The following is a 24,744-nucleotide window of genomic DNA, read 5'->3' on the forward strand; positions in this document are numbered from 1 at the left end:
GGTGGAGGAACAGAGGGATCTTGGTGTCTATGTACATAGATCTTTGAAGGTTGCCACTCAGGTGGATAGAGTTTGTAAGAAGGCCTATGGAGTATTATCGTTCATTAGCAGAGGGATTGAATTCAAGAGTCGTGAAGTGATGTTGCAGCTGTACAGGACTTTGGTTAGGCCACAGTTGGAGTACTGTGTGCAGTTCTGGTCGCCTCACTTTAGGAAAGATGTGGAAGCTTTGGAGAGGGTGCAGAGGGTATTTACCAGGATGTTGCCTGGAATGGAAAATAGGTCGTACGAGGATAAGTTGACAGTGCTCGGCCTTTTCTCATTGGAACGGCGAAGGTTGAGGGGTGACTTGATAGAGGTTTATAAGATGATCAGAGGAATAGATAGAGTAGACAGTCAGAAACTTTTTCCCCGGGTACAACAGAGTGTTACAAGGGGACATCAATTTAAGGTGAAGGGTGGAAGATATAGGGGGGATGTCAGGGGTAGGTTCTTTACCCAGAGAGTGGTGGGGGCATGGAATGCGCTGCCTGTGGGAGTGGTAGAGTCAGAATCATTGGTGACCTTTAAGCGGCAATTGGATAAGTACATGGATGGGTGCTTAAGCTAGGACAAATGTTCGGCACAACATCGTGGGCCGAAGGGCTGTTCTGTGCTGTATTGTTCTATGTTCTATATTTTAATCTTCAAAGGTTGGTTTACGAGCAGAAGGTCTCCAGGAGATCATGATGAAAACTTCTACAAAAGATCTCAGGAAAATTGACAGCAGAAATATTCATCGTATCTTAAGCAAGGTGAGATCAGTTTAGCCCCTTTAGTTTGTTGAGAAATGCTTTACCTAAGATCGTATGGACTAGTGAGTGTTCTGTATTAATACTGTATACTTGTTCTCCAGTTCATAACCTGGAAACAATTACCAGAAGAGAAACCTCTGGCTTCAGCATATTTGAAACTGTTTGGTCAAGAATTAGCTTTTGTACAGCTCAGAAAGGACAACATTGATGAACTTAAACAGGTAGGAAACGTCTAACTTTATTACTTATGAAGAATATTTTTAATAAACTGGCCAAAGATGGATGTTATGAAATTGCCAACTTTGATATAACTGAATTGCTGCTTTGCATTTGACAGAGTATTTCTGATCGAGCCTATAAATATGCAAAAAAACTTAAAGAGGGGGTCAGCTTCAGGCCAGCCAAGGCTTTGTTAGCTGCTGAGATGCGACATGTGGTACCTACAGCTATCGGTCTGCCAATGGAACTGGGCATCATTTCAGCTGCTGTAGCAATGTCCAAAGGTAAGATTTTCCTGAATGCTTGAACTCGGAGGAGAGAGAGAAAAGCTTTCCTTTAGTTTGAGCAGGGGATGGTCCTGATAGTGCTGACATCTGCTGCCCCATCCTCTGCCAATGGGAGCTCACAACATTCTCTCTCTCTCTCTCTGTCACCTTTTCTGCTCGTAATTCCCCGTAATTAGCATGGAATAGTATCACAGACTAGTGCAGCATTGGTAGAGGTTACATAAAACATAACTGGCACCGAGGAAAAAAACAGAATCATGACCTACTTTTGTCTTTGTTCCTTTTCTCAAAACAGTTAATGTCAAATCTGAAAGCACAATCGAAACCATTCAACAACTGCTCTCTTCCAAAGTTCAACTGACTGCAGACCTCAACCCAAGGTATTCACGTGAAACTGTTTTGCTTTCAGAACCAGAAATGTTACCCATTAAACATATCCTTACATGAGCTATTCTTCCTGGCAGTGATTTATGATGCTTCACAGCCTTACCAGGTCTGCTTACTGTTAATGCCTTCTGTTACTTTTCCAGTGTGTCTGTACAAACCAGAGTATTCATGGGAATAAATACGCCTCACATCCAATCAGGCATTGAGCTCCGAGCAAATGTCCGTTCAATTATTCCCGTGGCTATAACTGCGAAGATGAACTTAAAAGATGGAAATTTCAGGATTGACAGTCTGCCAGCTGAAAAGGAGAACAGGGTTCTATCTATGACGTACGCAATGCTATCTTGTTTGATTAATTGATAACAATTTGACATCAGATACAATATTATTGCCTAACACAATATTTAATGCTTAGTTCTCAGGTTTATGCTATTTCAAGAAACAGTGAGAATTTGCAGGCTGAGAAAATTACCCCAGTTTTACCCGTGACACGAGTAAATAATATTTCAAGACAAAAGTTTACATCCTCATTGTCCATATCTCAATCAACAAGCAAAGCAGTTGTGGTACGTGATATTTATTTCTTGCAATCACATCAACATGCCTCACACTCAGATCTCCATTATTGCCCATCAATGGGGCCTGGTTTAGCTCAGTTGGTTTGAGTGTGATTTAGAATAACATTGACTACATAGGTTCAATTCCTGCTCTGGCAGAGATTAATTTGGTATCTGCCTACCTTGTCCTGCCCCTAAGGGGTGACATATTAAGGAAACTCACCATGGCCAAGAGAATGCCTCAGGTTGAAACATCAACAAAAGTCACTTTTTTCAGGCAGAGCACACTTACCATATCAACCCATTACACATTAACCTCTCTCAGCATGTAGCAGCAAAAATAAAACACATCTTTATGCTATCATTTCATGACTATCTTCCATTTCCTTGTGTCTTACAGTCACATCTGTCTCCAGAAACACTGTCTGACCAAGTTCCATGCTCTGAAGAGGAGCAGAGGTCACGTGTTGCAAATCGCGCATCCTATCGCACGTGTGCAGAAGCAACTAAATTTGGCCTCAAAGCTTGTGTGGCTGCAAGAATGGAAAATGCCCTTTCCATCAAACATAGCCCACTGTACCGGTTAATTGGAGAGCATAGTTTGAATGTATCAATTGCACCAGGTAAGAGCACAAGAAAACATTCTCCTTAAAGTGCTGATGCATTGTAACTGAATATGATTGAAGCTTAGCTTCATGAGAACATGTGCATTGCAGTCCATGCAGACAACTGGAAGAAACTGCCTTGTCATCAACTTCTTGCTGTCATCAGATGGGTCCAGTTAATTGTCCTATTCAGTGACATATATTGTAGCTCTATAAGCCTGGAAAGCGAGAAGCCATGCACACTGTTACATATTGATTCAACAGGGATTTGTCTATGATTATAAGTATCATTTTTTAAAATTCCTGTACGGTACTTCTTCCCTAGAAATTACAGCATCTGGGTTGTGGTGAAGTAATGTGCAAAGCTTAGGACTTGCAAGCGTAGTTGTGGTCTCCTCACATGTTTGTTTTGTTTCTTTTCAATTGACGCTTTTTGACAGAAGGTAAATAAGGAACTCAGGAAGCAGATGTATTAAAGGATGGAAAGGAAAGGCAAGGAACTGGTATTAAGAAGATGGGGATGATTCAAGGAAGAAAACTGTAGAGCAGGCAGAAGGTCTAAATTGCAGTGTACACTTCCTCTATTCTATCCCTGATCACTGCTCCTTTTCTTAAAGTGATTGCCAATTAAAGAATCAGTGTGGAAATAGGCCATTTGGCCCATCTAGTCCATACCAACCCTTCAAAGAGCACGCCACCCAAACCCTGTAACTCCACAATTACCCATGGCTAACTCTTCCAGCTTGCATGTCCCTGGATACAATGGGCAATTTATCATGGCCAATCCACCTAACCTGCACATCTTTGGATTGTGGGAGGAAACCGGTGTACCCAGAAGAAACCCACGCAGACACAGGCAGAATGTGCAAACTCCACACAGATATTTCCCTGAGGCTGGAATTGAACCTGGGTTCTTGGTGCTGTGAGGTAGCAGTACTAACCACTGAGCCAAAAAGAGATCTTCCAAAAGCAAACCATGTAACTTCCTACTGCTATCAGTTTCATGGCTTGTACTGTCAAAAGTCACGACTTTACCTGTGAGCAGCAGAGGATGGGTTAAAATAAAGATTGGATAGAAAACACTAGAGGATCAGCAAGTGCAACTTGACTCATTCTTCTCTTTGAGTCACCATTTATTGGTTGCCTGACCCAAATTAGATTGTCTTAATAATTAGTGACATTCTTTGATGAATTGACAGCAATTATTCCAATACTGTATCTTTGGGTCTCCTTGAAGATTGTTTTTGTCAAAATGCATATTTTTCTCCCCATCAACCATTAGTCAAGTTCTTCTCATATAATCAACATCTTTTTGATTCCAGCTAATTCAGCATCAGATATTGAAAAGATTGTGTTGGAGATACAAGCAGGATCCAAAGCATCTTCAAAAATAATTCGACTTTCCGACAAACAGTCAGTCCCAAGTAAAGACGACAGCAATAGTCAAAAGCTAACACTGATGAAACAGACTGATCAGGTATATTCTGATTAATATATGAGATAATGCATCATCTAACATCTTCAACATATCACAGATTTTGTAACAGTTAAGATACCTTAATAGTAAGGAAGTTTGAAGCAAAGAAATTATATGATTATTTTTAATCATTCTCAAAATGTGATGGCCATAATTGAAATATCATCTCTAACTCCATGAGATATCCCTGTTGGTCCACTAAGCTGTGAACAAGTAGCTTGGAAAAATAAATGATTAAAGTCCCTGTTCTGATAATGACTCAAATAAAATGGTTCAATAGCTCCATAGCAGAGGATCAAACTGATCTGCTGTGTTGAAAATGTTAACAGGTTTTGAATCTCACTCAGTTCTGACTAGAGGTAAAGAATTAAATTCCACCATGGTTTCCAGTAAGTCCAGTAACTTTGTTTTCCTATGCTGATCCTTCACATTGAGTCACTATTTTGGCAAAACAAGTTACTGTAAAATGTTGCTTTATTCACAGCAAAGAATTAACAGCACTGCTTCGAGGTCAAGTTCCAGAAGCTCTTCCACAATGTCAAGAATGTCACAGTCTCGAAGCTCATCATCATCATCAACATCATCATCATCAAGCCATGAAGGCAGACATTCAGTGAAAATCAGAATTCCCGGAAAGAAGACCATTAAAGTAACCAGCATTCGCAGTAGCAGCAGCAGCAGCAGCAGCAGCAGCAGCAGCAGCAACAGGAACAAAAGGAACAATAGGAAGAGCGCCAGCATGACCGGTGGAACTATCAGGAGGTCATCCAGGAGCAAATCCACCAGTAACAGTTGGACCGGGAGGCAGACCAGCAACTACCCCAGCTCTCTCATTTCGGTAACCCTGGCTACAGTTCATGCCAATAACCTGCTGTTTTCTACGCTTGATCTGGGAATGAATGCTTTCCATTGAGCAAAGGTCTCTCTGCCCTGTCTCATTGAGCAGAACACCAGCATCAAAAACATCCTTTCCAAGCTTCCAATATTACCCTCTGGCCATGAGGGTGTGAAATGTACATTCATTTCCTGTAAGAGCTCTTTCAACCAACAGAGACAGAGCCATTCTACCTGGGCTGGTTTTAAACTAGTTCACAGATAAAGTCAGTCTGTTTATAGAAAAAAATATAGATAACAGGAGCAGGAGTAGGCCATTTGACTCTTTGAGCCAACTCCACCGTTCAATGTGATCACAGCTGATAACGAACTGTATCACATTTCTTCCCTATTCCTTTATGTCATGTTTTGCTTAGTATATTGAAGATAAGGGTGACATGGTGGCTCAGTGGTTAGCACTGCTGCCTCACCAGTACCAGGGACCCTGGCTCTATCTAGCTTTAGGTGACTGTCTGTGTGGAGTTTTCACATTCTCACCGTGCCTGCATGGGTTTCATCCGGGTGCCCTGCTTTCCAAAGATGTGCATTGGCCATGTTAAATTACCCATATAGTATCCAGTGATGTGCAGACTAAGTGGATTATCCATAGGAAATTCAGGTTTAGATATGGGAAGGGTCTGGATGGCATGTTCTTTGGAGGGGTGATATGGGCTCAATGGACTGCTTCCACACTTGAGGGATTCTGTGATTCTAGGATAAGTGTATGGAAATATGAGGGGAGATGGTGGAGGGGGACACCCTGGACTGATATTTCTGCCCCTTTTAGGACCCTCTGTCTATCCACATAGGTGATGTTAGAAAAGTGTGGTCCCTGATTCTAAAGAAGGCTTCAGGCTATCATTGATATCTATGAGACAAACAGGGAGTGCTGGCAATGCAATAGCACCCGATGAATTCAGTAAAGTGGCAGTAACTGTACTTAAATATATTTTCACAGTCACGGAGCAGACATATCCTGGACCTTGCATTCATGCCAGTTAAAACTAGTGAGGTAAGATAATATTCTTCTCTAACAGTTATCAAGTGTGTTTTTTATTCTGTAATATTTGAACATTTATGCAACATGTCTGAGACACATTGTCTGGAGCTGATTTATTTTTTTGTAAGAAAATGATGACGCACATTTGATGTTAATGCTATTCATACTGTGACAAAGATGAGTTTTACAGGTAAAAAAAGCAAATACCTATACTTTTCAGCCAGTAGTCAGAGAGACAGTTTGGACTCTGGTTTCTGATCTGTATCTTCAGATTATCAATTTGTGAACTGGTTTTATTCAGTACACAGTCAGAAGTCGGACATCACAACGCTCCTTCATTTCAGCACCTAGCAGGAGCGAAAGCCGTGTGTCCAAGCGAAGACATAGCTCAAGAAGGAGGTCAAGTAGTAGAAGTCACAGTGCATCTGTCCTCGAAGAATCTGCACAGGTTTGTCTCATTGTTACTGAGTGGTTTTCAGTGCTTGGAGATGGCAGAGGATTTTTTTTTTTGTTTTGTTTTTAAATGTAACCTGTATTTTTATTTGTAATTTCAGCGCTATTTGATTAGCAAGCTGGGTGCTCCTTCCCTAGTAATCCTGCTTCGAGCCAGAAGGTCTGATAGCCGACAACAAGGTTACCAGCTCACGGGATACGGGAAAATGTCGTCACGCCTGCCTCGGGTGCACTTGCGTCTGGTGGAACTGAACGAATCCAGTAACTGGAGAATCTGCGCCGATGCAGCGATGCCCAGCTCCCATAAAGTGCTGGTAATGGCTGGGTGTCCTTTCACTCACCTGTCTTCTGCTAGACATTTCTGAAGCGCCCACAGATAAATGTCTCCTTGACTCATTGCGACTTGTTTCCATTTTGTAGACATCAGCAAGGTGGGGTGAAAACTGTGAGAGATACAGAGTTTCTGTTAGAGTATCCAATGGTCGTCTTGCAAGTCATCCAGCAGTTAAGGTCAAAATGCAATGGGGAAGGATTCCTGACAATCTGAAGAATAGTGCAAGGATGTAAGTATTATAATATAATTAGAAATTTAGAATATAGTAGCAGGAGTAAGCCATTTGAGCCTGCTCTACCATTCAATATAATCCCTGTTCCAACTTTTTCCTCATGTCTTTTGATTCCTTTAACTCTTAAGAACTATTTATATCTTTCTTCTTTGTCTTTAATGTTTAGCCTCGACCATTTTCTGTGGCACAGAATGCCATAGGCACACACTCTTGGGTGAAAGACATTTTTCATCTCAGTCCTAAATGGCCTACCCCACATGTTTCACAGGTCGGCGCAACATCGAGGGCCAAAGGGCCTGTGCTGCACTGTAGTGTTCCATCTGGTTCTGGACTCAGACTTCATTGGGAATGTCCTTCCTGCATTTGGAATAGTGCACTTTCATTTTTGACTCAGTGTGGACTCGGAATGAAAGATCTTTTCTGTACTGCAACGCACTATTCTTTCTAATCTATTAGAATTTGACAAGTTTCTATGACAGAAATCCTCATTCTTCTAAACTCTAATGAGTATTGTTCTAACCAATCCAGTAATTCTCCATATGTCAGTCCTGCCATCCTAGGAATCAGTCTGGTAAACCTTTGTTGCCCTCCATCGCCAGAATATCCCTTCTCTGGTAATCAGACCAAAACACTGCACACAATATTCCAGGTGTGGTCTTACCAATACCCTGTACAGTACAGCAAGACATCTGTGCTCCTGTACTTGAATCCTCTCAATATGAAGGTCAATGTGCCATTTGTCTTCTTTGCCGCCTGCTACACTTGCAATGCTTACCTATAGCAACTGATGTACAAGGACACCTGGGTCTTGCTGCACCTCCCACTTTTCCATTCAGTTAATAATTTGCTTCATACTTTTGCTACCACAGGCAATAACTTCATATAATTTAAATTACACTTCATCTATTTTGATCTACATTGTGGACCCATTGCACAATATTAATATCCACCATTTCTTTTTGGATCAGGGTTGGTGACTATCTCCCAGGACTGGCCTATGCATTAGGATTCTCTCAAACCTACCAACGCAATCCTTCTCGTCAGATTACAACATTGGTGGCCCTAACTTCTCCACAATCGATTGATACAATCATCAGACTGCCCCGGGTATTTATTGAATATTGCTTCATGGTGCCTCAGTGATCTCTCCATTTCATACTTAGCTCTTCTGTGCCAGTAGGACTATAAACCTTTTCATTTCTCTTTTAGATGACAGCCTACTATCAGGGTTTGCAGATTCCTACATCGTTGCCCATGCATGCAATAAGTGTACGCGTTCAACAAAGAGGCTTCAGCGGTGTGACTGAAATTCAGGACCTGCTTCTGAAAATAGATGAACGTAATTATCATTTCAATTCTTAACTTCAGAATTAGCTGTGGTGGTCTGTTGTGAAAACTTGTCATGAATTTAATTGGAAGCCCATGCGGGTTATTTAAGTATTAAAACCAATTACAGATGTTCTGTGGGGACTGGAAAAACCAGTGAGGTTGGAAACATTTCCCTCCAGCCTATAGAAGGCACAGAAGTTCTTAAAGTTTTGGAACCAGTCAAATAATCTCGGGTGAATTTCTAAAGATGAAATAAAGGCAATGGTAAAGTCATCATAGTTTACCAGACCGTAGGGCTAGTCTCTCATTAGAGAGAAAGGGGGGGAGAGAGAGAGAGAGAGAGAGAGAGATGACTGGTGGTGGTTTAAGCTGAGGCTCAACATGCCTCAGGTGAGGGGAGAGGTTGAGAAGTGTTCTTCATGATAACCTTAGCCAGTACATGAATTGAATCCACAGTATTGGCATTAATCTGCATTACAAATCCAAAAGATGAAATACTGTTAACATAATAGTATTAATAGTTCAATGAATATCTTACGTTAATGTTGTTGCTGTGCCTCCCATTTTAACTTTAACCTGTTAATTTCACAAAGATTAATCAATCCATTATCATGACAGCTAGAGGTTACCATGAAGGACTGTCCTTCTCAACCTCTCCACTCACCTGAGGCGTGGTGACACTCAGGTTCAACCACCGCCAGTCAACGCTCTCTAATGAGAGAGCAGCCTGATGAGACTATGGCAACTTTACTTACTATTATAAGGGCTAAAAGAATGAGATGAGTGTCAGCATTTATTTGTGTGATCTCCAAAACTTCCAAGTAAAAATAAGCCTGTTTAGAATTCAATGAATGAAATCTATTTCTAGCAGTGATACTAACTACAACTCTTTGAGAATTTAGCAAGGCTTTTATGTTGGTTGTGAAATCATTCTTTGCAAATATTTTTCAATTGTTCTGCAGATGCATGTATCGCAGAAAACAATACTGTTACATCATTTGATGGGTTAGAATTGAAGAATCCATTATCTAACAGATGTTACCACATCCTGACCCAGGACTGTTCAGAAACTCCAAGCTTCATATTATTGGTGAGACGAGCTAAAATTGATAAGCAACAGAAGGAAATAAAATTAGTGCTGGCTAGGAAAAACACGTAAGTTATATCAGATTTCATCTTTGGTGATCTTTAATGTTTAATAGATATTTATAGGTGAAGAGACTGTTTCATCAAAGGGTATGATGGGGGAATATTCCAAAGCAGGTGATAATTTTTAAAAATACATTACTTCACAGGATATGGGTGTCATTGGCCAGTATTTAATACCCAAATCTATTTGTCTTGAACTGAATGGTTCACTAGGCCATTTCAGAGGGCAGCTAAAAGTCAACCATGATGTTGTGGGCCTGTTGGTGAGATCCGGCAAGAACAGCAGAGTAAAAAAAATCAAAAGAACAGAAGATGCTGGGAATCATAAATATACCATAAATTGTTGAAAAAAACTCAGCATGTCTGGCAGCATCTGTGGAGAGGAAGCTTTCAGCTTTTGGGTCCAATGACCCCTTTCAGAATTGCAGATTTACTTTCTGGAGGATTAATGAACCAGAATGTTTACAACAACTGGTGATAACTGTCACAACCACCATAACTGAAGCTAGTATTCTATTCTTGATGTATTAACTGAACACATGTTCCACCAACTGTCATAACGGGGCTTGAACCTGCAACCCCAGGATATTAACATTTGGTTTCTAGATTATGAGCCCTGTAACATTACCATAATGCTGTTGTCTTCCTCCCAATTTAATATGAATATTATTTCTATGGTACTAAACAATGATACCACAATTTTAAATGAATACAAACTACCAGATCGGTGCAGGCATTGAATTAGTAACACACAAAAATATCAGGGATAGTGCACAATTCATGAGGATACTGAAGAGTCATTAAAGATGAAAGAGCTGAAGCATTAATTAAGATATCAAGTTACTCATGGATTGGATATACCTTGGTAGCAGAACAACTATGACATTCCATTGCAATAATGACAGAATTTCAAAGAAAGTCATTACATATAAAACATTTTTGGACCTTTAAGAATGGTGAGAATACAAGATGCATGTGTTCGTTTCTTTCCTTATTTCCTCCCTATGACTTTCAGTTTTCTGGCAGAGGAGAAAGAGAGAGATTTCATGATGGTGAATAATTGACATCCCATTCCTTCACTTAGCATGAAAGAAGTGAATGCAGGATATTCCATAAGGGATAAAACAAATAGGGTGGAATGCCCAGTAGGGGAAATGTAGGATACCTATACAGAAAAAAAAGTGAACATGGTTATTTGAATGCCTTTCTCTCACTCCATATATAAAATTGTTCTAATACCATAAGCATTTACAGCTGTTTCATTCGGATTTGTCTGTTTGATTTTGAACAGGACCATTGAAGCAATCCCTGTGGAAAATGGAATAAAGTTGGTTATCAATGACAATGTACAAGAACCTAATCAGAAAATTCAAGAACTGGCTGGTGAGTAAAATTTCCATGCCTAACAGACTGCTGGTAATACATTCCCATTTTAGAAGTATCTTTGCATTTCTAAAAATCAGGACGAAAATTGTACTGGACTAGTCATATAAATACAGTGGCTGCAACAGTAGCTCAGAGGCTGTGAACTCAGCATGAGTTAACTCATCTCTGAGTCTGTCCATCATCTACAAGGCACAAGATATTATCTCACTGGAGGCAGTTCAGATAAGGTTCACTGGGATGATTCCTGGAGGGATTGTCTTAGGAGCAATGATTGAACAGGTAGGGACTCTAATTGTAATTTAAAAGAACGTGAGGTGATCTCGTTGAAACACATAGAATTGTTAAGGGCCTGACAGGATAAGTGCTGAGAGGGTGTTTCCCCACATGGAAGATCTAGGACCAGAGGGCACAGTCTCAGAATAAGGGGTGTCAACTTAAGACAGAGATGAGGAGGAATTTCTACACTCAGTGAATTATGAGTATCTGGAAATCCTTGCCACGTGTGGCAGAGCCCTTGTGTATATTTAACGCTAAAATAGACGGATTCTCAATCAGTCAGGAAATCAGAGGTTACAGGGAAAGGGCAGGAAGGTGGACATGAGGAATATTGGATCAGCCATGATCATATTGACTGATGGAACAGGCTCAAGGGGCTGAACAACCCACTCCTTTTCCTATTTATTAAAGTCACGAGTTTGCTGGAATATTCACACTTGTATATTCCCACTTGGACACTATGCAAGAGTTCTTTGACCAGCTGTTCTGGATATTTGACTGTATTAGTCATCATGGTCCCTTGCACTATTTCATACGATGGGGAACAAACATTCTATTAGTAAATGCTGCCCTCGAGTTTCTAGAACCCTGAGAAATTATTCCTTCCATCTTTGGCTGTTGACGTTTTAAAACAAGCATAGTGTATAGTGTTGATATAGAGTCATACAACAGGAAACAGACTCTCAGTCCAACCAGTCCATGTTGACCATAATCCCAAACTAAACTAGTCCCACCTGCCTGCACTTTGCCCGTATCTCTCCAAATAATTCTTATGTACTTATCTAAATGGTCTTTTAAATGTTGTAATTGTACCCATATTCAGTTTCTCACTCTCCCCTTTAACAATACGCTTTTAAAATGTCCTTAGTTCTGGCACTAGGAAAGCAACATATAATCCGAAATTCCATCACAATTTAATCTTTGTGTTACTTCCAAAATTCCCTCAGCATCTAATTTAGTCCACATACCTTCCTCTTACAATCATCTTGTCGCTCAAAAGTTGTTCACTATACCTTATTGACAGCAGTTTTTTGATGTACATTGTCAGAGGATTCAAAATGCCTGGTGTGGACACTTCTGGTACAGTGATAGTGTCCTTACCTCTTAGCCAGGTTCAAGTCCAACCTGCTCCAGAGATGTTTTATAATAAATCTGAAGAAGTTAAATGAAAATGTCTGGAGAAGGCAGTCTCCACAATGGTAGACTGTCTGCATGAGCAGCCCTTGCCTTACCCATTAGGGATTTTGTATGGAAGCTGTTGTAATTGATGACCCCCTTCAATAAATTATTCAATAAACTCTCAGCTTATAATTTATACATCTGAAGGAATTCACATTTTACATCTATGTACAACTGTATAGGTACAGGTTAATGTCCAGGCTAAGACAGAACATTTTCAATTAAAAAAATAAAATAACTTAAAAATAAATAAAAATGTTTGGCTGGGACTATTGTAGTGTAGTGGTAACGCCCTGCCTTTGAACCAAGAGACCTGTGTTCAAAGTCCCACCTGCTCCAGAGGTGTGTAGTAATGTCTGAACTGGTTGATTAAAAATGTCTGTTTGGAAAAACGGATCTTTGTCTTCTTCCAGGCCTTGTATCTATTCAGCAGAATGATACTGGAATTATTTTGGAGGCACCTTCAATCAATATTAAACAATTATACTTTGATGGAATTAGAGTGCAGGTATCTTTTGCTTTTTAACAAATTAAACCATTACATTTGGCATTATTGAACTGGAGTTGGTGTACTAATGTCTTTTTTGCCATTGGGTCTAGATTGTACTTGCACAGATGTTAAAGCAGACATGTGGTATTTGTGGACGTAATGATGGTGAGAAAAAAATGATAATGCCAAATCATGTAGAAGCTTCAACTGCCGAGCGCCTTTTCGAGTCATGGACATATCCAGGACAATCCTGCAGAGATGGTAAAAGAATCTCAACTCATTTTAAATTTTGTTCTCTCCCTAAATTATTGTCTTACCTGTATTTTTCTTTGGCAATAAACTGTACCTTCTCAAATTTCAGAGTGCACAGTTAGATCAGAATTTGTGCAATTAGGAAGAGTCACGGAATTTGAAGGGGTGGAATCCAGATGTTACTCCGTCGAACCAGTCCAACGATGCCTGGAAGGGTGTACACCACTTGAAACACGATCTCAGATTATCAATTTCCACTGTGTTCAAGCCAGTAAGTGTGTTGTATTAATGTATTGCTTTAAACAACAAGAGCCACAAAATAACAGAATTTACATAGGATTATACAGCACAGAAATACGTCAGTCAGCCAACTGTTCCATGCTCCCATTCCACTTTTCTCCCATTCTTTCCTCATCGTAACCCTGTATTCCCTTCTTCCTCCAATCCTTACCTACTTCACCATTAAATACATCTATTGTATTCACTTCAACCACTGCCGGCCATAGTGGGTTCCATAGTCTTCCGCTGTTTGGTTGAAGAAGCCTCTACCAAATCCCCAATGGAAATCTTGTCCTCAGAAAGTAGCTGAAGCCAAAACATTGAATGCTTTCAAGAAGGAGTTAGACACAATTCTTAAGGTGAAAGGGATCAAAAAGTATGGGAAGGAAGTGGGACAGGCTGTTAGGTTAGATGATCAGCTGTGATCATATTGAATGATGGAGCATGCTTATAAAGGGCCAAATGGCCTACTCCTGTTCCTATTTTCTATCAATGGCCTCTAGCTATTATGATGGGAACATACAGTTGTTTGGGAATTCAATTCATCATGCACCAAGTTAAAATGTTTTGTTTCAACAAATGTTTTGCATTTGGCTAAGTGCTTAGATCAACATATCCCCGCAAACCCTACTGAAATCATGTAATCACATCTATTGTTAAAAAATCAAAAGTGAGATTACATAAACTCACAGTATGATATTACAGCAGTGCATTATACTTTTAAATACATTTAATTTTGTGTGTTTGCATTTAAAGTCCTGTATGTTCAGCCTTTCAATATTTATTCTGCTACTTTGGATCTCCCTGTATTCCTTTTCACTTCACATGAGATGTCCCCTTGGTTATCTGAAGATTCAGATATGCACTGAAACATTAAAATGATGGTTAAATAGAGAGTGAAAGTCACCGCTTTGCAAATATTTTTCGATCTGTTCTCCCTCTAATCCTGTACTTTCCTATTGACAGATGTTACTATACGTGATGCTACGATCTTCAGTCGGAAGCCTGCAGATATACGCAGTTCAGTGGATTCCCCTAGTAACTGTATGTGCAGATGTTCTTAAGCAATGAAAAACACACAGTGACCTTGGCTTTAAGGAGAATACAGGAACTCTATATTCATACATGAATTTAAAATAATTTGAAAATTCTGGACTTTAGGGTTCACAATGAGGTGAACTAAAAATCCTGTAAGTGTAACATTTTGCAATATTCTTTCAAATACATCAATAAAGTTTTTATTTCTCAGCAAGTGAAAACCAAGTTGTTTGTGAGTCATTCTTTAGCTACGACTGAATGATTATTGAAGATGTTCTGCCAGTTACCCAGAATTCAGTCTCCCTGAATTCCCTTTTTTGTATTTCCCAAACACTTTCTCAAGCCGTTCCTGGGGTAAACTTGACAACCTTCCCTTTCCTTGGCTTTAGTTTTATGAAAAACTGTAAGTCTCCAAACATCACCTCATGGTTTCCAAGCTAATGGGCATTATGAATGGTGTCCTGGCCTCAGGTATTGCCCTCCTTTTCAGAACATGCTAATCTCTTGTATCTGTGGGATTTGTTTTAGTGTTTTGGCTGATGTATTCTCCTCTATTACAATATTGAGTATGTTCGAACAAACAACAATACAGCACAGCGACAGGCCCTTCATTCCTCCAAGCCTGCACAGGCACATTTTGCCCTTCCACCCTAAAACAATCTTCACTTACAGGATCTGTATCCCTCAATTCCCTTCCTATTCATGTATTTGTCCAGGCGCTTATTGAATGGTGCTATTGCATCTGCTTCCACCACCTCCCCTGGCAATGCGTTCCAGGCACTCACCACCCTTTGTGTGAAAGACTTACCTCGCAAATTTCTGTTAAACTTCCCCCATTGCACCTTGAACCTGTGTTGCCTAGTAATTGACCCCTCCACTCCTATATGAAGTATGGGAAAAGCTTCATACTTTCACTCTATCCATGCCAATCACAATCTTATAAATTTCTATCCAGTTGCCCTCAAGCTCCTGCATTCCAGTGAAAACAACAGTCTATCTAACCTTTCTTTATAGCTAAAATCCCCCATATCAGGCAAGTTCCTGGCAAAACTTTTCTGTACCCTCTCCAAAGCATCCACATCCATTGGTAGTGTGGTGACCAGAACTGTACACAATATTCCAACTATGGCCTAACTAAAGTTCTATAAAGCTACATTATAACAAAAACAAACCTTCAATTGTGGCCTTTAATCCTGATGATATATAAGGCACTGTATAAATACACAACTGTTCTTTCATAGAATCATACAGTACAGAAGAGACACTTCAGCCTACTGAGTTGTTTTAAAAAATTCTCAAGGTCAAGGACCAGGCTCGCAGGAAAGTAGTCTGACACAGAACAAACAGCCAAGAGGCGAGTCTGCTAGAATATAAGTGTTTTATTCCCCGCAGCGTCGCCACAACCAGGTCTCGTACTTACAACGGGTCTGGTTTATACTCACTCTACGTGTTACCGGAACTGGGAGCCGTCAGTTCTCGTAGAGCGGTTGCCAACAACCCACGCTCGGCGGTTAAACGCAACCCCGGAGCAGACTCTACCGAACTGGAGACTTTTCCAGCTGATATACTCTTTTCGAGATCTAAACATTCATGTGAACAGCAGAGCAAGGCTGAAAAACACATTCCATTCTGGTCACATACAGATAAGAAGATTCACACGGGAAGGTGTGTAATAAGATTCACACGGGACTAAGCGACACCTTCCATTTTCGTTTAGATTCACACATGTATTGGGACACAATTTTAACCCTTTCACCACATGAGTCTACACTGATCAAAACTACTCTGGATCTACATTAGTTACACTTTCAGTACTTGAATTGAATGATTTGTTGTCACTTGTACTTTATAGTGAATAACACAGTAATATATTGTGAAAAGATTCAACTGTTGCCACAGTCCAATGGCATTTTGAATTGCTGGAGAACAGAAAGAATAAAGAGATATAGCTGTAAGAAAGTCTATCTTCGTACCTCCGACCTCTGCCATGAGTCCTGTGCCCTGAGCTGGCTCATCAACACATGAGCTGCCACCTGTCCTCCAATAGTTTACCACCACCCACCAATGCCAGAATTCCAATGGGCCTGCCACAATCAGGAATATCCATCTCGGGTCTACCACAGCCAGGAGTATCCATCTCTGGGCCTACCACAACCTGGAGTCTCTGGGGTATCCAGCTCAGGGCTTACCACAACCAGGAGTATCCATCTCTGGGTCTACCACAACCTGGAGTATCCAGCTCGGGGCTTACCACAACCAGGAGTATCCATCTCCGCGTCTACCACAACCAGGAGTATCCATCTCTGGGCCTACCACAACCTGGAGTATCCATCTCTGGGCCTACCACAACCAGAGGTATCCATCTCTGGGCCTACCACAACCAAGAGTATCCATCTCTGGGCCTACTACAACCTGGAGTATCCATCTCTGGGCCTACCACAACCTGGAGTATCCATCTCTGGGCCTACCAGAACCAGGAGTATCCAGCTCAGGGCTTACCACAACCAAGAGTATCCATCTCTGGGCCTACCAGAACCAGGAGTATCCATCTCCGGGCCTACTACAACCTGGAGCATCCATCTCCGAGCCTATCACAACCTGGAGCATCCATCTCCAGGTCTACCACAACCAGGAGTCCCCAGTTCGGGGACTACAACAACCAGGAGTCATAGAACATAGAACGTTATAGTGCAGTACAGGCCCTTTAATCCTCAATGTTGCACCGACCTGTGAAATTAATCTGATGCCCATCTAACCTACATTGTTCCATTAGTATCCATATGTATGTCCAATGCCCATTTAAATACCCTTAATGTCAGTGAGTCTTCTGTTGCAGGCAGGCCGTTCCACACCCCTACTACTCTGAGTAAAGAAACTACACCTGATATCTGTCCAAAATCTATCACCCCTCAATTTAAAGCTACATCCCCTCATGTTAGCCTTCAACATCTGAGGAGAAAGGCTCTCACTATCCACCCGATCTAACCCTCAGATTATCTTATACATCTCGATTAAGACACTAATCAATCTTCTTCTCTCCAGTTCCCTCAGCCTTTCCTCGTAAGATCTTCCCTCCATACCAGGCAACATCCTGGTAAATCTCCTCTGAACCTTTCCAAAGCTTCCACATCCTTCCTGTAATGCTGTGACCAGAACGGTATGCAATAATCCAGGTGCGGCCTTACCAGTGTCTTGTACAGCTGAAGCATGACTTTGTGGCTCTGAAACTCAATCCCCCTAACAATAAACGCCAGCACACCTATGTCCTCTTAACAACACTCTCAACCTGGATGGCAACTTTCAGGGATTTATGCAACTGGACTCTAAGATCTCTCTGTTCATCTACACTACCAAGAATTTTACCATTAGCCAGTAATCTGCATTCCTGTTACTTCTTCCGAAGTGAACAACCTCACGCTCCTGTATTAAATTCCATTTGCCACCTCTCAGCCCAGCTCTGCATCTTATCTGTGTCTCTCTGTAACCCATAACATCTGTCAGCACTATCCACAACTCTGCCTACTTTAGTGTCATCTGCAAATTTATTAACCATCCTTCTATGCCCACATCCAGATCATTTATAAAAATGACAAACAGAAGTGGCCCCAAAAACAGATCCTTGCAGCACACCAATGGTAACTGAGGTCCAGGTTGAACATTTCCCATCAACCACTACCCTTTGTCATCTTTCAGCTAGCAAATTTCTAATCGAAACCACTAAATCATTGTTGTGGTTCTGTTCTCCGAGCTGGGAATTTGTGTTGCAGATGTTTTGTCCCCTGTCTAGGTGACATCCTCAGTGCTTGGCAGCCTCCTGTGAAGCGCTTCTGTGATCTTTCCTCGGGCATTTGTAGTGGTTTGAATCTGCCGCTTTCGGTTGTCAGTTCCAGCTGTCCGCTGCAGTGGTCAGTATACTGGGTCCAGGTCGATGTGCTTATTGATTGAATCTGTGGATGAGTGCCATGCCTCTAGGAATTCCCTGGCTGTTCTCTGTTTGGCTTGTCCTATAATAATAGTGTTGTCCCAGTCGAACTCATGTTGCTTGTCATCTGGATGTGTGGCTACTAAGGATAGCTGGTCCTGTCGTTTTGTGGCTAGTTGGTGTTCATGGATGTGGATCGTTAGCTGTCTTTCTGTTTGTCCTATGTAGTGTTTTGTGCAGTCCTTGCATGGGATTTTGTACACTACATTGGTTTTGCTCATGCTGGGTATTGGGTCCTTCGTTCTGGTGAGTTGTTGTCTGAGAGTGGCTGTTGGTTTGTGTGCTGTTATGAGTCCTAGTGGTCGCAGTAGTCTGGCTGTCAGTTTGGAAATGCTCTTGATGTGTGGTAGTGTGGCTAGTCCTTTGGGTTGTGGTACCTCATTCCGTTGTCTTTCCCTTAGGCATCTGTTGATGAAATTGCGGGGGTATCTGTTTTTGGCGAATACATTGTATAGGTGTACACCAGAACTGCAAAAAGAAGAAAAAAAGAGGAAGAAGAACACCTATACAATGTATTCGCCAAAAATGGATACCCGCACAATTTCGTCAACAGATGCCTAAGGGAAAGACAACGGAACGAGAACATGCCACAACCCATGCCACAAGGTATGCTTTCCTTTATTGGTTGGAATATTGAGTATAGGAAATGGAAGGTCATGTTGCGGCTGTACAGAAGATTGATTAGGCCACTGTTGGCATATTATGTGCAACTCTGGTCTCCTTGCTGTTGGAAAGATATTGTGAAACTTGAAAGGGTTCAGAAAAGATTTACAAGGATGTTGCCAGGATTGGAGGATTTAGCTATACGGAGAGGCTGAACAGGCTAGGGCTGTTTTCCCTGGAGTTTCGGTGGCTGAGGGGTGACCTTATAGAGGTTTATAAAATCATGAGGGGCATGGATAGGGTAAATAGACGCGGGCATTCTCCCCGTGTCTGCGTGGGTTTCCTCTGGGTGCTCCGGTTTCCTCCCACATGCCAAAAAAAATGTGCAGGTTAGGTGAATTGGCCATGCTAAATTGCCCGTGGTGTTAGGTGAAGGGGTAAATGTAGGGGAATGGGTCTGGGTGAGTTGCACTTCGGAAGGTCGGTGTGGACTTGTTGGGCCAAAGGGCCTGTTTCCCCATGTAATTTAATCTAATCTTAAAAAAACAGGCAAAGTCTTTTCCCTGGGATTGTGGAGTCCAGAACTAGAGGGCATAGATTAAGAGTGAGAGAGGAAAGAGAGGAGAGACCTAAGAGGCAGCTTTTTCACGCAGGGGGTGATACATGTATGGAATGAGCTCCAGATGAAGTGGTGGAGGCTGGTACAATTGCAACATTTAAAAGGCATCTGAATGGGTATATGAATAGAAAGGGTTTGGAGGGACATGGGCCTTGTTGTGGCAGGTGGAACTAGATTGGGTTGAGATATCTGTTGGACCGAAGGATCTGTTTCCGTGCTGTACATTTCTATGACTCTATGAGGTCAGCAGCATCTGTGGAGAGAAAACAGAGTTTACATTTCAAGTTCAATGACCCTTCTTCAGAACACCGGAGGATGAAGTGGAACTGGGAAGAGGGCAGCTCTGACATAGCAGCACTGATGGAGAGAGAGGTCGAGAGTGTGCATGTGGTAATGCATGGCACTAAGTGTAGAACTCAGGATGCAGCAAGTGCAGCTGACTGAGGAGTGTTGTATGCCATGGGTGTTGCAGGTTGAGTCAGTAGTTAGGGAGGCAAACGCAATGATGGCATTTATTTGAGAGGACTTGAATATAAAAGCAGGGATGTACTTCTGAAGCGGTGTAAGGCTCTGGTCAGACCACATTTGGAGTACTGTGTGTAGTTTTGGGCCCTATATCTCAGGAAGGATGCACTGACCCTGGAGTGTATTCAGAGGAGATTCACAAGAATGGTCCCAGCAATGAAAAGCTTAACATATAAGGAACATTTGCAGACTCTGAGTTCAGAAGGATGGGAGGATTTAATTGATACGTACAGAATACTGAATGGCCTGGACAGAGTAGGTTTTGAGAAGATGCTTCCATTGACTGGAGAGACTAGGACTGGACAGCACAGTCTTAGAGTAAAGGGAAGACGTTTTAGAATACAGATAAGGAGAAACTTCTTTAGTGAGAGATTAGTGAATCTATGGAACTCATTGTCACAGAAGGCTGTGGAGGCCAGGTCTTTGAGTATATTTAAGACTGAGATAGATAGGTTCTTGATTATCAAGGGTTATGGGCAGAAAGGGGGGAGAATGGGTTTGAGAAACCTATCGGCCATGATTGAATGGCAGTTAGAGTCAAAAAAACTGCAGATGCTGGAATCCAAAATAGATAGGCAGTAGGCTGGAAGAACACAGCAAGCCAGACAGCATCAGGAGGTGGAAAAGTTGCCATTTTGGGTGTAACCCTTTTTCAGGACTGGGGCTGGGTGTGATGGGAGCTGTAGATAAAGGGTGTGGCAGGGGCAGGGTGGTGAAGTGGGGATAGGTAAAGACAGGTAAAGGGTACGATCAATTTGGTCAATGGGAGGAACTAATCCAGTTGGTTTGCTTGGAAGAGTGGAAGGGATGGGGAGGAGTTGGGAAGAGAGTTGGGGGAAAGGAAGGGACATTATTTGAAATTGGAGAACTCAATGTTAAGTCTTCTGGGCTGTAGGCTGCCCAGGCAGAAGATGATGTGTTGGTCTTCCACTCTGCGGTGTGGTTTGTTGTGGCAATAGAGGAGGCCAAGGATGGTCATGTTGGAAAGGAGTGGTAAGGGGTATTAAAATGGGCAGTGACCGGGAGGTCTGGTTGGGCCCTATGGGCCCGCTGCGATACTCAGTGAGCCGTTCCTTAAGATTGCGTCTGGGAAAGTGTGAAGTCGTGCATTTTAGTAGGAACAATCGAAAAGCAGACTACTATTTAAATGGAGAAAGAATCCAAAGAAGTGCAGAGCATATGGGATCAAAATGTTCTTGTGCATGAAACACAAGCTGTTAGCATGCAGATGCAGCAAGTAATGAAGAAGCCAAATGGAATTTGGGTCATTACTATATTAAATTTGGAGTTTAAAAATAGGTAAATCTTGTTAAAACTGTATTGGGCATTGCTGAGGATACACCTGGAGAACCTGTTTATTGTTTTCATACTTAAGAAAGGATGTACAGGCACAGAGGCCCGCATACAGTTCAAAACAGGCTGAGAGTATGGAGTCCAGGAGTTGGGAGGTCATGTTGCGGCTGTACAGGACATTGGTTAGGCCACTGTTGGAATATTGTGTGCAATTCTGGTCTCCTTCCTATCGGAAAGATGTTGTGAAACTTGAAAGGGTTCAGAAAAGATTTACAAGGATGTTGCCAGGGTTGGAGGATCTGAGCTACAGGGAGAGACTGAACAGGCTGGGGCTGTTTTCCCTGGAGCGTTGGAGGCTGAGGGGTAACCTTATAGAGGTTTACAAAATTTTGACGGGCATGGATAGGATAAATACGCAAAGTCATTTCCCTATGATCGGGGAGTCAAGAACTAGAGGGCATAGGTTTAGGGTGAGAGGGGAAAGATATAAAAGAGACCTAAGGGGCAACTTTTTCACGCAGAGGGTGGTACGTGTATGGAATGAGCTGCCAGAGGATGTGGTGGAGGCTGGTACAATTGTAACATTTAAGAGACATTTGGATAGGTATATGAATTGGAAGGGTTTGGAGGGAGATGTCCGGGTGCTGGCAGGTGGGACTAGATTGGGTTGGGATATCTGGTCGGCATGGACAGGTTGGACCAAAGGGTCTGTTTCCATGCTGTACATCTCTATGACTCTATGACTTATCAAGAAAGGCAAAACAGATTAGGTCTTTATTCATCAGAGTTTAGAAGAATAAGGAGAGATCTTGTTGAAACATATAAAACTCTGAGGGGACTTGACAGGGAAAGTGTTGAAAAGATGGTTTCCATTAGTTATGGAATCTCAAACTAGGGGACATAGTTACAGTATGATGGGACACTCATGAAAACAGACCCTACAGTCCAACTCGTTCACGCAGACCAAGTTTCCCAAACAAATACTAGTCCCAGCCAGCCATGTTTGGCCCATATCCCTCTCAACCTTTCCTATTCATGTACTTGTCCAAAAGTCTTTAAAATGCTGTAACATTTTCCACTTCTGACAGTTCATTCCACGTAGATTCCACCCTCTGTGTGAAGACGTTGCCATTCGGATCCCTTTTAAATCTTTCACCTCACCGTAAAAATATGCCCTCGAGTTTGAACTCCCCAACCCTAGGGAAAAGGCCTGTTCATCTTATCATCCCCCTCGTAATTATACAAACGTCTATAAGGTCATCCCTCAACATCCTCTGCTCCAGGGTGATGTGAAGGAATCTCTTCTCTACCTCAGAATTGTGGAGACCATAAAACTGGAAGTAATTAAAGAGGAATTGGATTCTTGAAATATCGGGATTGAGAGCTATGAGGAGTTGGCATGTAAGAGGAATTAAGGCAGAGCAGATCAGCCACTATCTTATTGAATGAGCTGACATGGTTGAGGACCTGACTGGCTTATTCCTAATCCTGTTTTTTATGTTCTGGAATGATTTTAATATTTTCCTCCATGATGACTCCCATAAAGGTGAAATCATATTGGATGCTGAAGGACATTAACTACATTTTTTAAAAATGCCAGAGTCTATGTTGATTACCCAGACATGAACTGCTGAACATATAAGAATTAAAGTAGGAGAAAAGATTTGCAGAGGCGACTGGGATAAAGTAGGAGAGTGGCACTGCAGGTTCCATTCTAAGCCAAACACCATTTTGATTTGGAACGATATCACATTAAGCCTTGGGCAGCATTTCAGAGAGGCCATTCTCTCCAGAACACCCTGGTCCACTCCCAACATCTTCCCACACCCCAATCGCAGAATGTGCAAAATTGCCATTTTAGCTCCTCTCTCCTCACTATCCAAAGCTACAGAGGGACCTTCCAGGTGGAGCAGATTCTCTACAGAAGAAAGTTCATTGGAGCCCAATCATTAACTCCAATTTCTCTCCACAAATGCTGCTGACCTGCCGAGTTTTTTCTGGCAATGTCTGTTTGGTTGTCTTTCTCCCCTTCTGGATTCCATTTTCACCTATTTGCTCACCCCTCCACTCCATATCTTCAGCATATATATCACCTTTCCTCGCTGATATCTGAAAGAGGGTCATCAGAGTTGAAATGTTAAGTTTGTTTCTCTCTTCTATTGATCCTACCAGACATGTTGAGTTTCTCCAGCAATTTCTGTTTCTCTTTCCACGGTTCTTTATTTTGTTTTAGATCAAGAACATAGGGCAGTGCATACAGCACATAAACAGGCCCTTCAGCTGACCGTGTGTGTGCCAACCATGATGCCTTTCTAAAGTAATCACAATTGCCTGCATATGGTCATTATCCCTCTCTTCCTTGCTTGTTCACATGTCTATCTAAATGCCTCGTAAATGTTGCTATCCTATCTGCTTTTACCATCTGTCCTGACAACATGGTCCACTGCCTACCACACTTTGTGTAAAAAAACTTTGTTTGCAAATCTCCTTTAACCAAAGCTTCCCCCCTTAAACTTATTGCCCCTAAAATTTGACATTTTCATCCTGGGGGAAAAAAAAGACTGCAGCTATCCATCCTACCGATGCTTCTGATAAGTTTATATATTTCTATCAGGTTTCCCACAACTTACAAGTGAAGACAAACTTGTCTAACCTCACCTTACAACTAATACCACCGCGTTTTAATTCCACCTGATGGGACTGGAGCCTCTGGATTGCCCTCCCGCTCAAATAAGCGTTCACAGAGAGCCAGCAGATGCCAAAACGGGCAGAAAGGCCTCCTTCACTACTCATTGCACGTGACCCGCCAGTGGCGCCTATTGTCTTGGAGACCCGGATGTTGGGAGAAGACGGCGGTGGGAGGTCAGGTCAGGTCGGGGTGAGTCATTAAGGGAGGGTTTCCGCGGGCCCCGCCTCGAGGCGGTCACCATGGCCCGAGTGGGGCTGAGGGGGGCTCCCGGCCTCTGGCTCCTGGTCCCGGCCCTCGCCGCCATCCTCCGCCTCGGGGCCCGAGCCGCCGCCTGTCCGTGCGCCGACGTCGCCCTGTGCCGCCCGGTGACCGCGGAGAGGCCGTTCGAGGTCTGTGTCCGCGGGGAGGGGAGGAGGAGGGGGGAGTGGGGGAGGGGA

The 24,744-nt window shown here is 42.2% G+C and overlaps 2 protein-coding genes across 3 annotated transcripts in view; both read left to right on the forward strand.

The window, feature by feature from the left end:
• LOC122554695 (vitellogenin-like) overlaps nt 1-15,562 on the forward strand; it is a 30,488-nt gene extending 14,926 nt beyond the window's left edge. Inside the window, exons 15-35 of the mRNA XM_043700073.1 lie at nt 693-794; nt 896-1,015; nt 1,132-1,297; nt 1,596-1,680; nt 1,831-2,016; nt 2,103-2,253; nt 2,645-2,867; nt 4,172-4,326; nt 4,811-5,164; nt 6,158-6,211; nt 6,501-6,647; nt 6,754-6,966; nt 7,073-7,215; nt 8,187-8,325; nt 8,428-8,557; nt 9,510-9,702; nt 10,988-11,079; nt 12,951-13,045; nt 13,138-13,288; nt 13,389-13,550; nt 14,525-15,562. Coding sequence (XP_043556008.1) covers nt 693-794; nt 896-1,015; nt 1,132-1,297; nt 1,596-1,680; nt 1,831-2,016; nt 2,103-2,253; nt 2,645-2,867; nt 4,172-4,326; nt 4,811-5,164; nt 6,158-6,211; nt 6,501-6,647; nt 6,754-6,966; nt 7,073-7,215; nt 8,187-8,325; nt 8,428-8,557; nt 9,510-9,702; nt 10,988-11,079; nt 12,951-13,045; nt 13,138-13,288; nt 13,389-13,550; nt 14,525-14,622 — 3,159 coding nt within the window. The 3' untranslated portion in view covers nt 14,623-15,562. The remainder of the gene's footprint in view (nt 1-692; nt 795-895; nt 1,016-1,131; nt 1,298-1,595; nt 1,681-1,830; nt 2,017-2,102; nt 2,254-2,644; nt 2,868-4,171; nt 4,327-4,810; nt 5,165-6,157; nt 6,212-6,500; nt 6,648-6,753; nt 6,967-7,072; nt 7,216-8,186; nt 8,326-8,427; nt 8,558-9,509; nt 9,703-10,987; nt 11,080-12,950; nt 13,046-13,137; nt 13,289-13,388; nt 13,551-14,524) is intronic.
• Nucleotides 15,563-24,358: 8,796 nt separating this feature from the next.
• The window catches only part of ctbs (chitobiase, di-N-acetyl-), a 26,628-nt gene continuing 26,242 nt past the window's right edge, over nt 24,359-24,744 (forward strand). Inside the window, exon 1 of one of the 2 annotated variants that reach the window (XM_043698611.1) lies at nt 24,359-24,496. In XM_043698611.1, coding sequence (XP_043554546.1) covers nt 24,374-24,496 — 123 coding nt within the window. In that variant the 5' untranslated portion in view covers nt 24,359-24,373. The other variant, XM_043698610.1, reaches the window with a different exon arrangement.

Source organism: Chiloscyllium plagiosum, chromosome 11 (assembly GCF_004010195.1).
Source record: "Chiloscyllium plagiosum isolate BGI_BamShark_2017 chromosome 11, ASM401019v2, whole genome shotgun sequence".
NCBI classification, from domain to species: Eukaryota; Metazoa; Chordata; class Chondrichthyes; order Orectolobiformes; family Hemiscylliidae; genus Chiloscyllium; species Chiloscyllium plagiosum.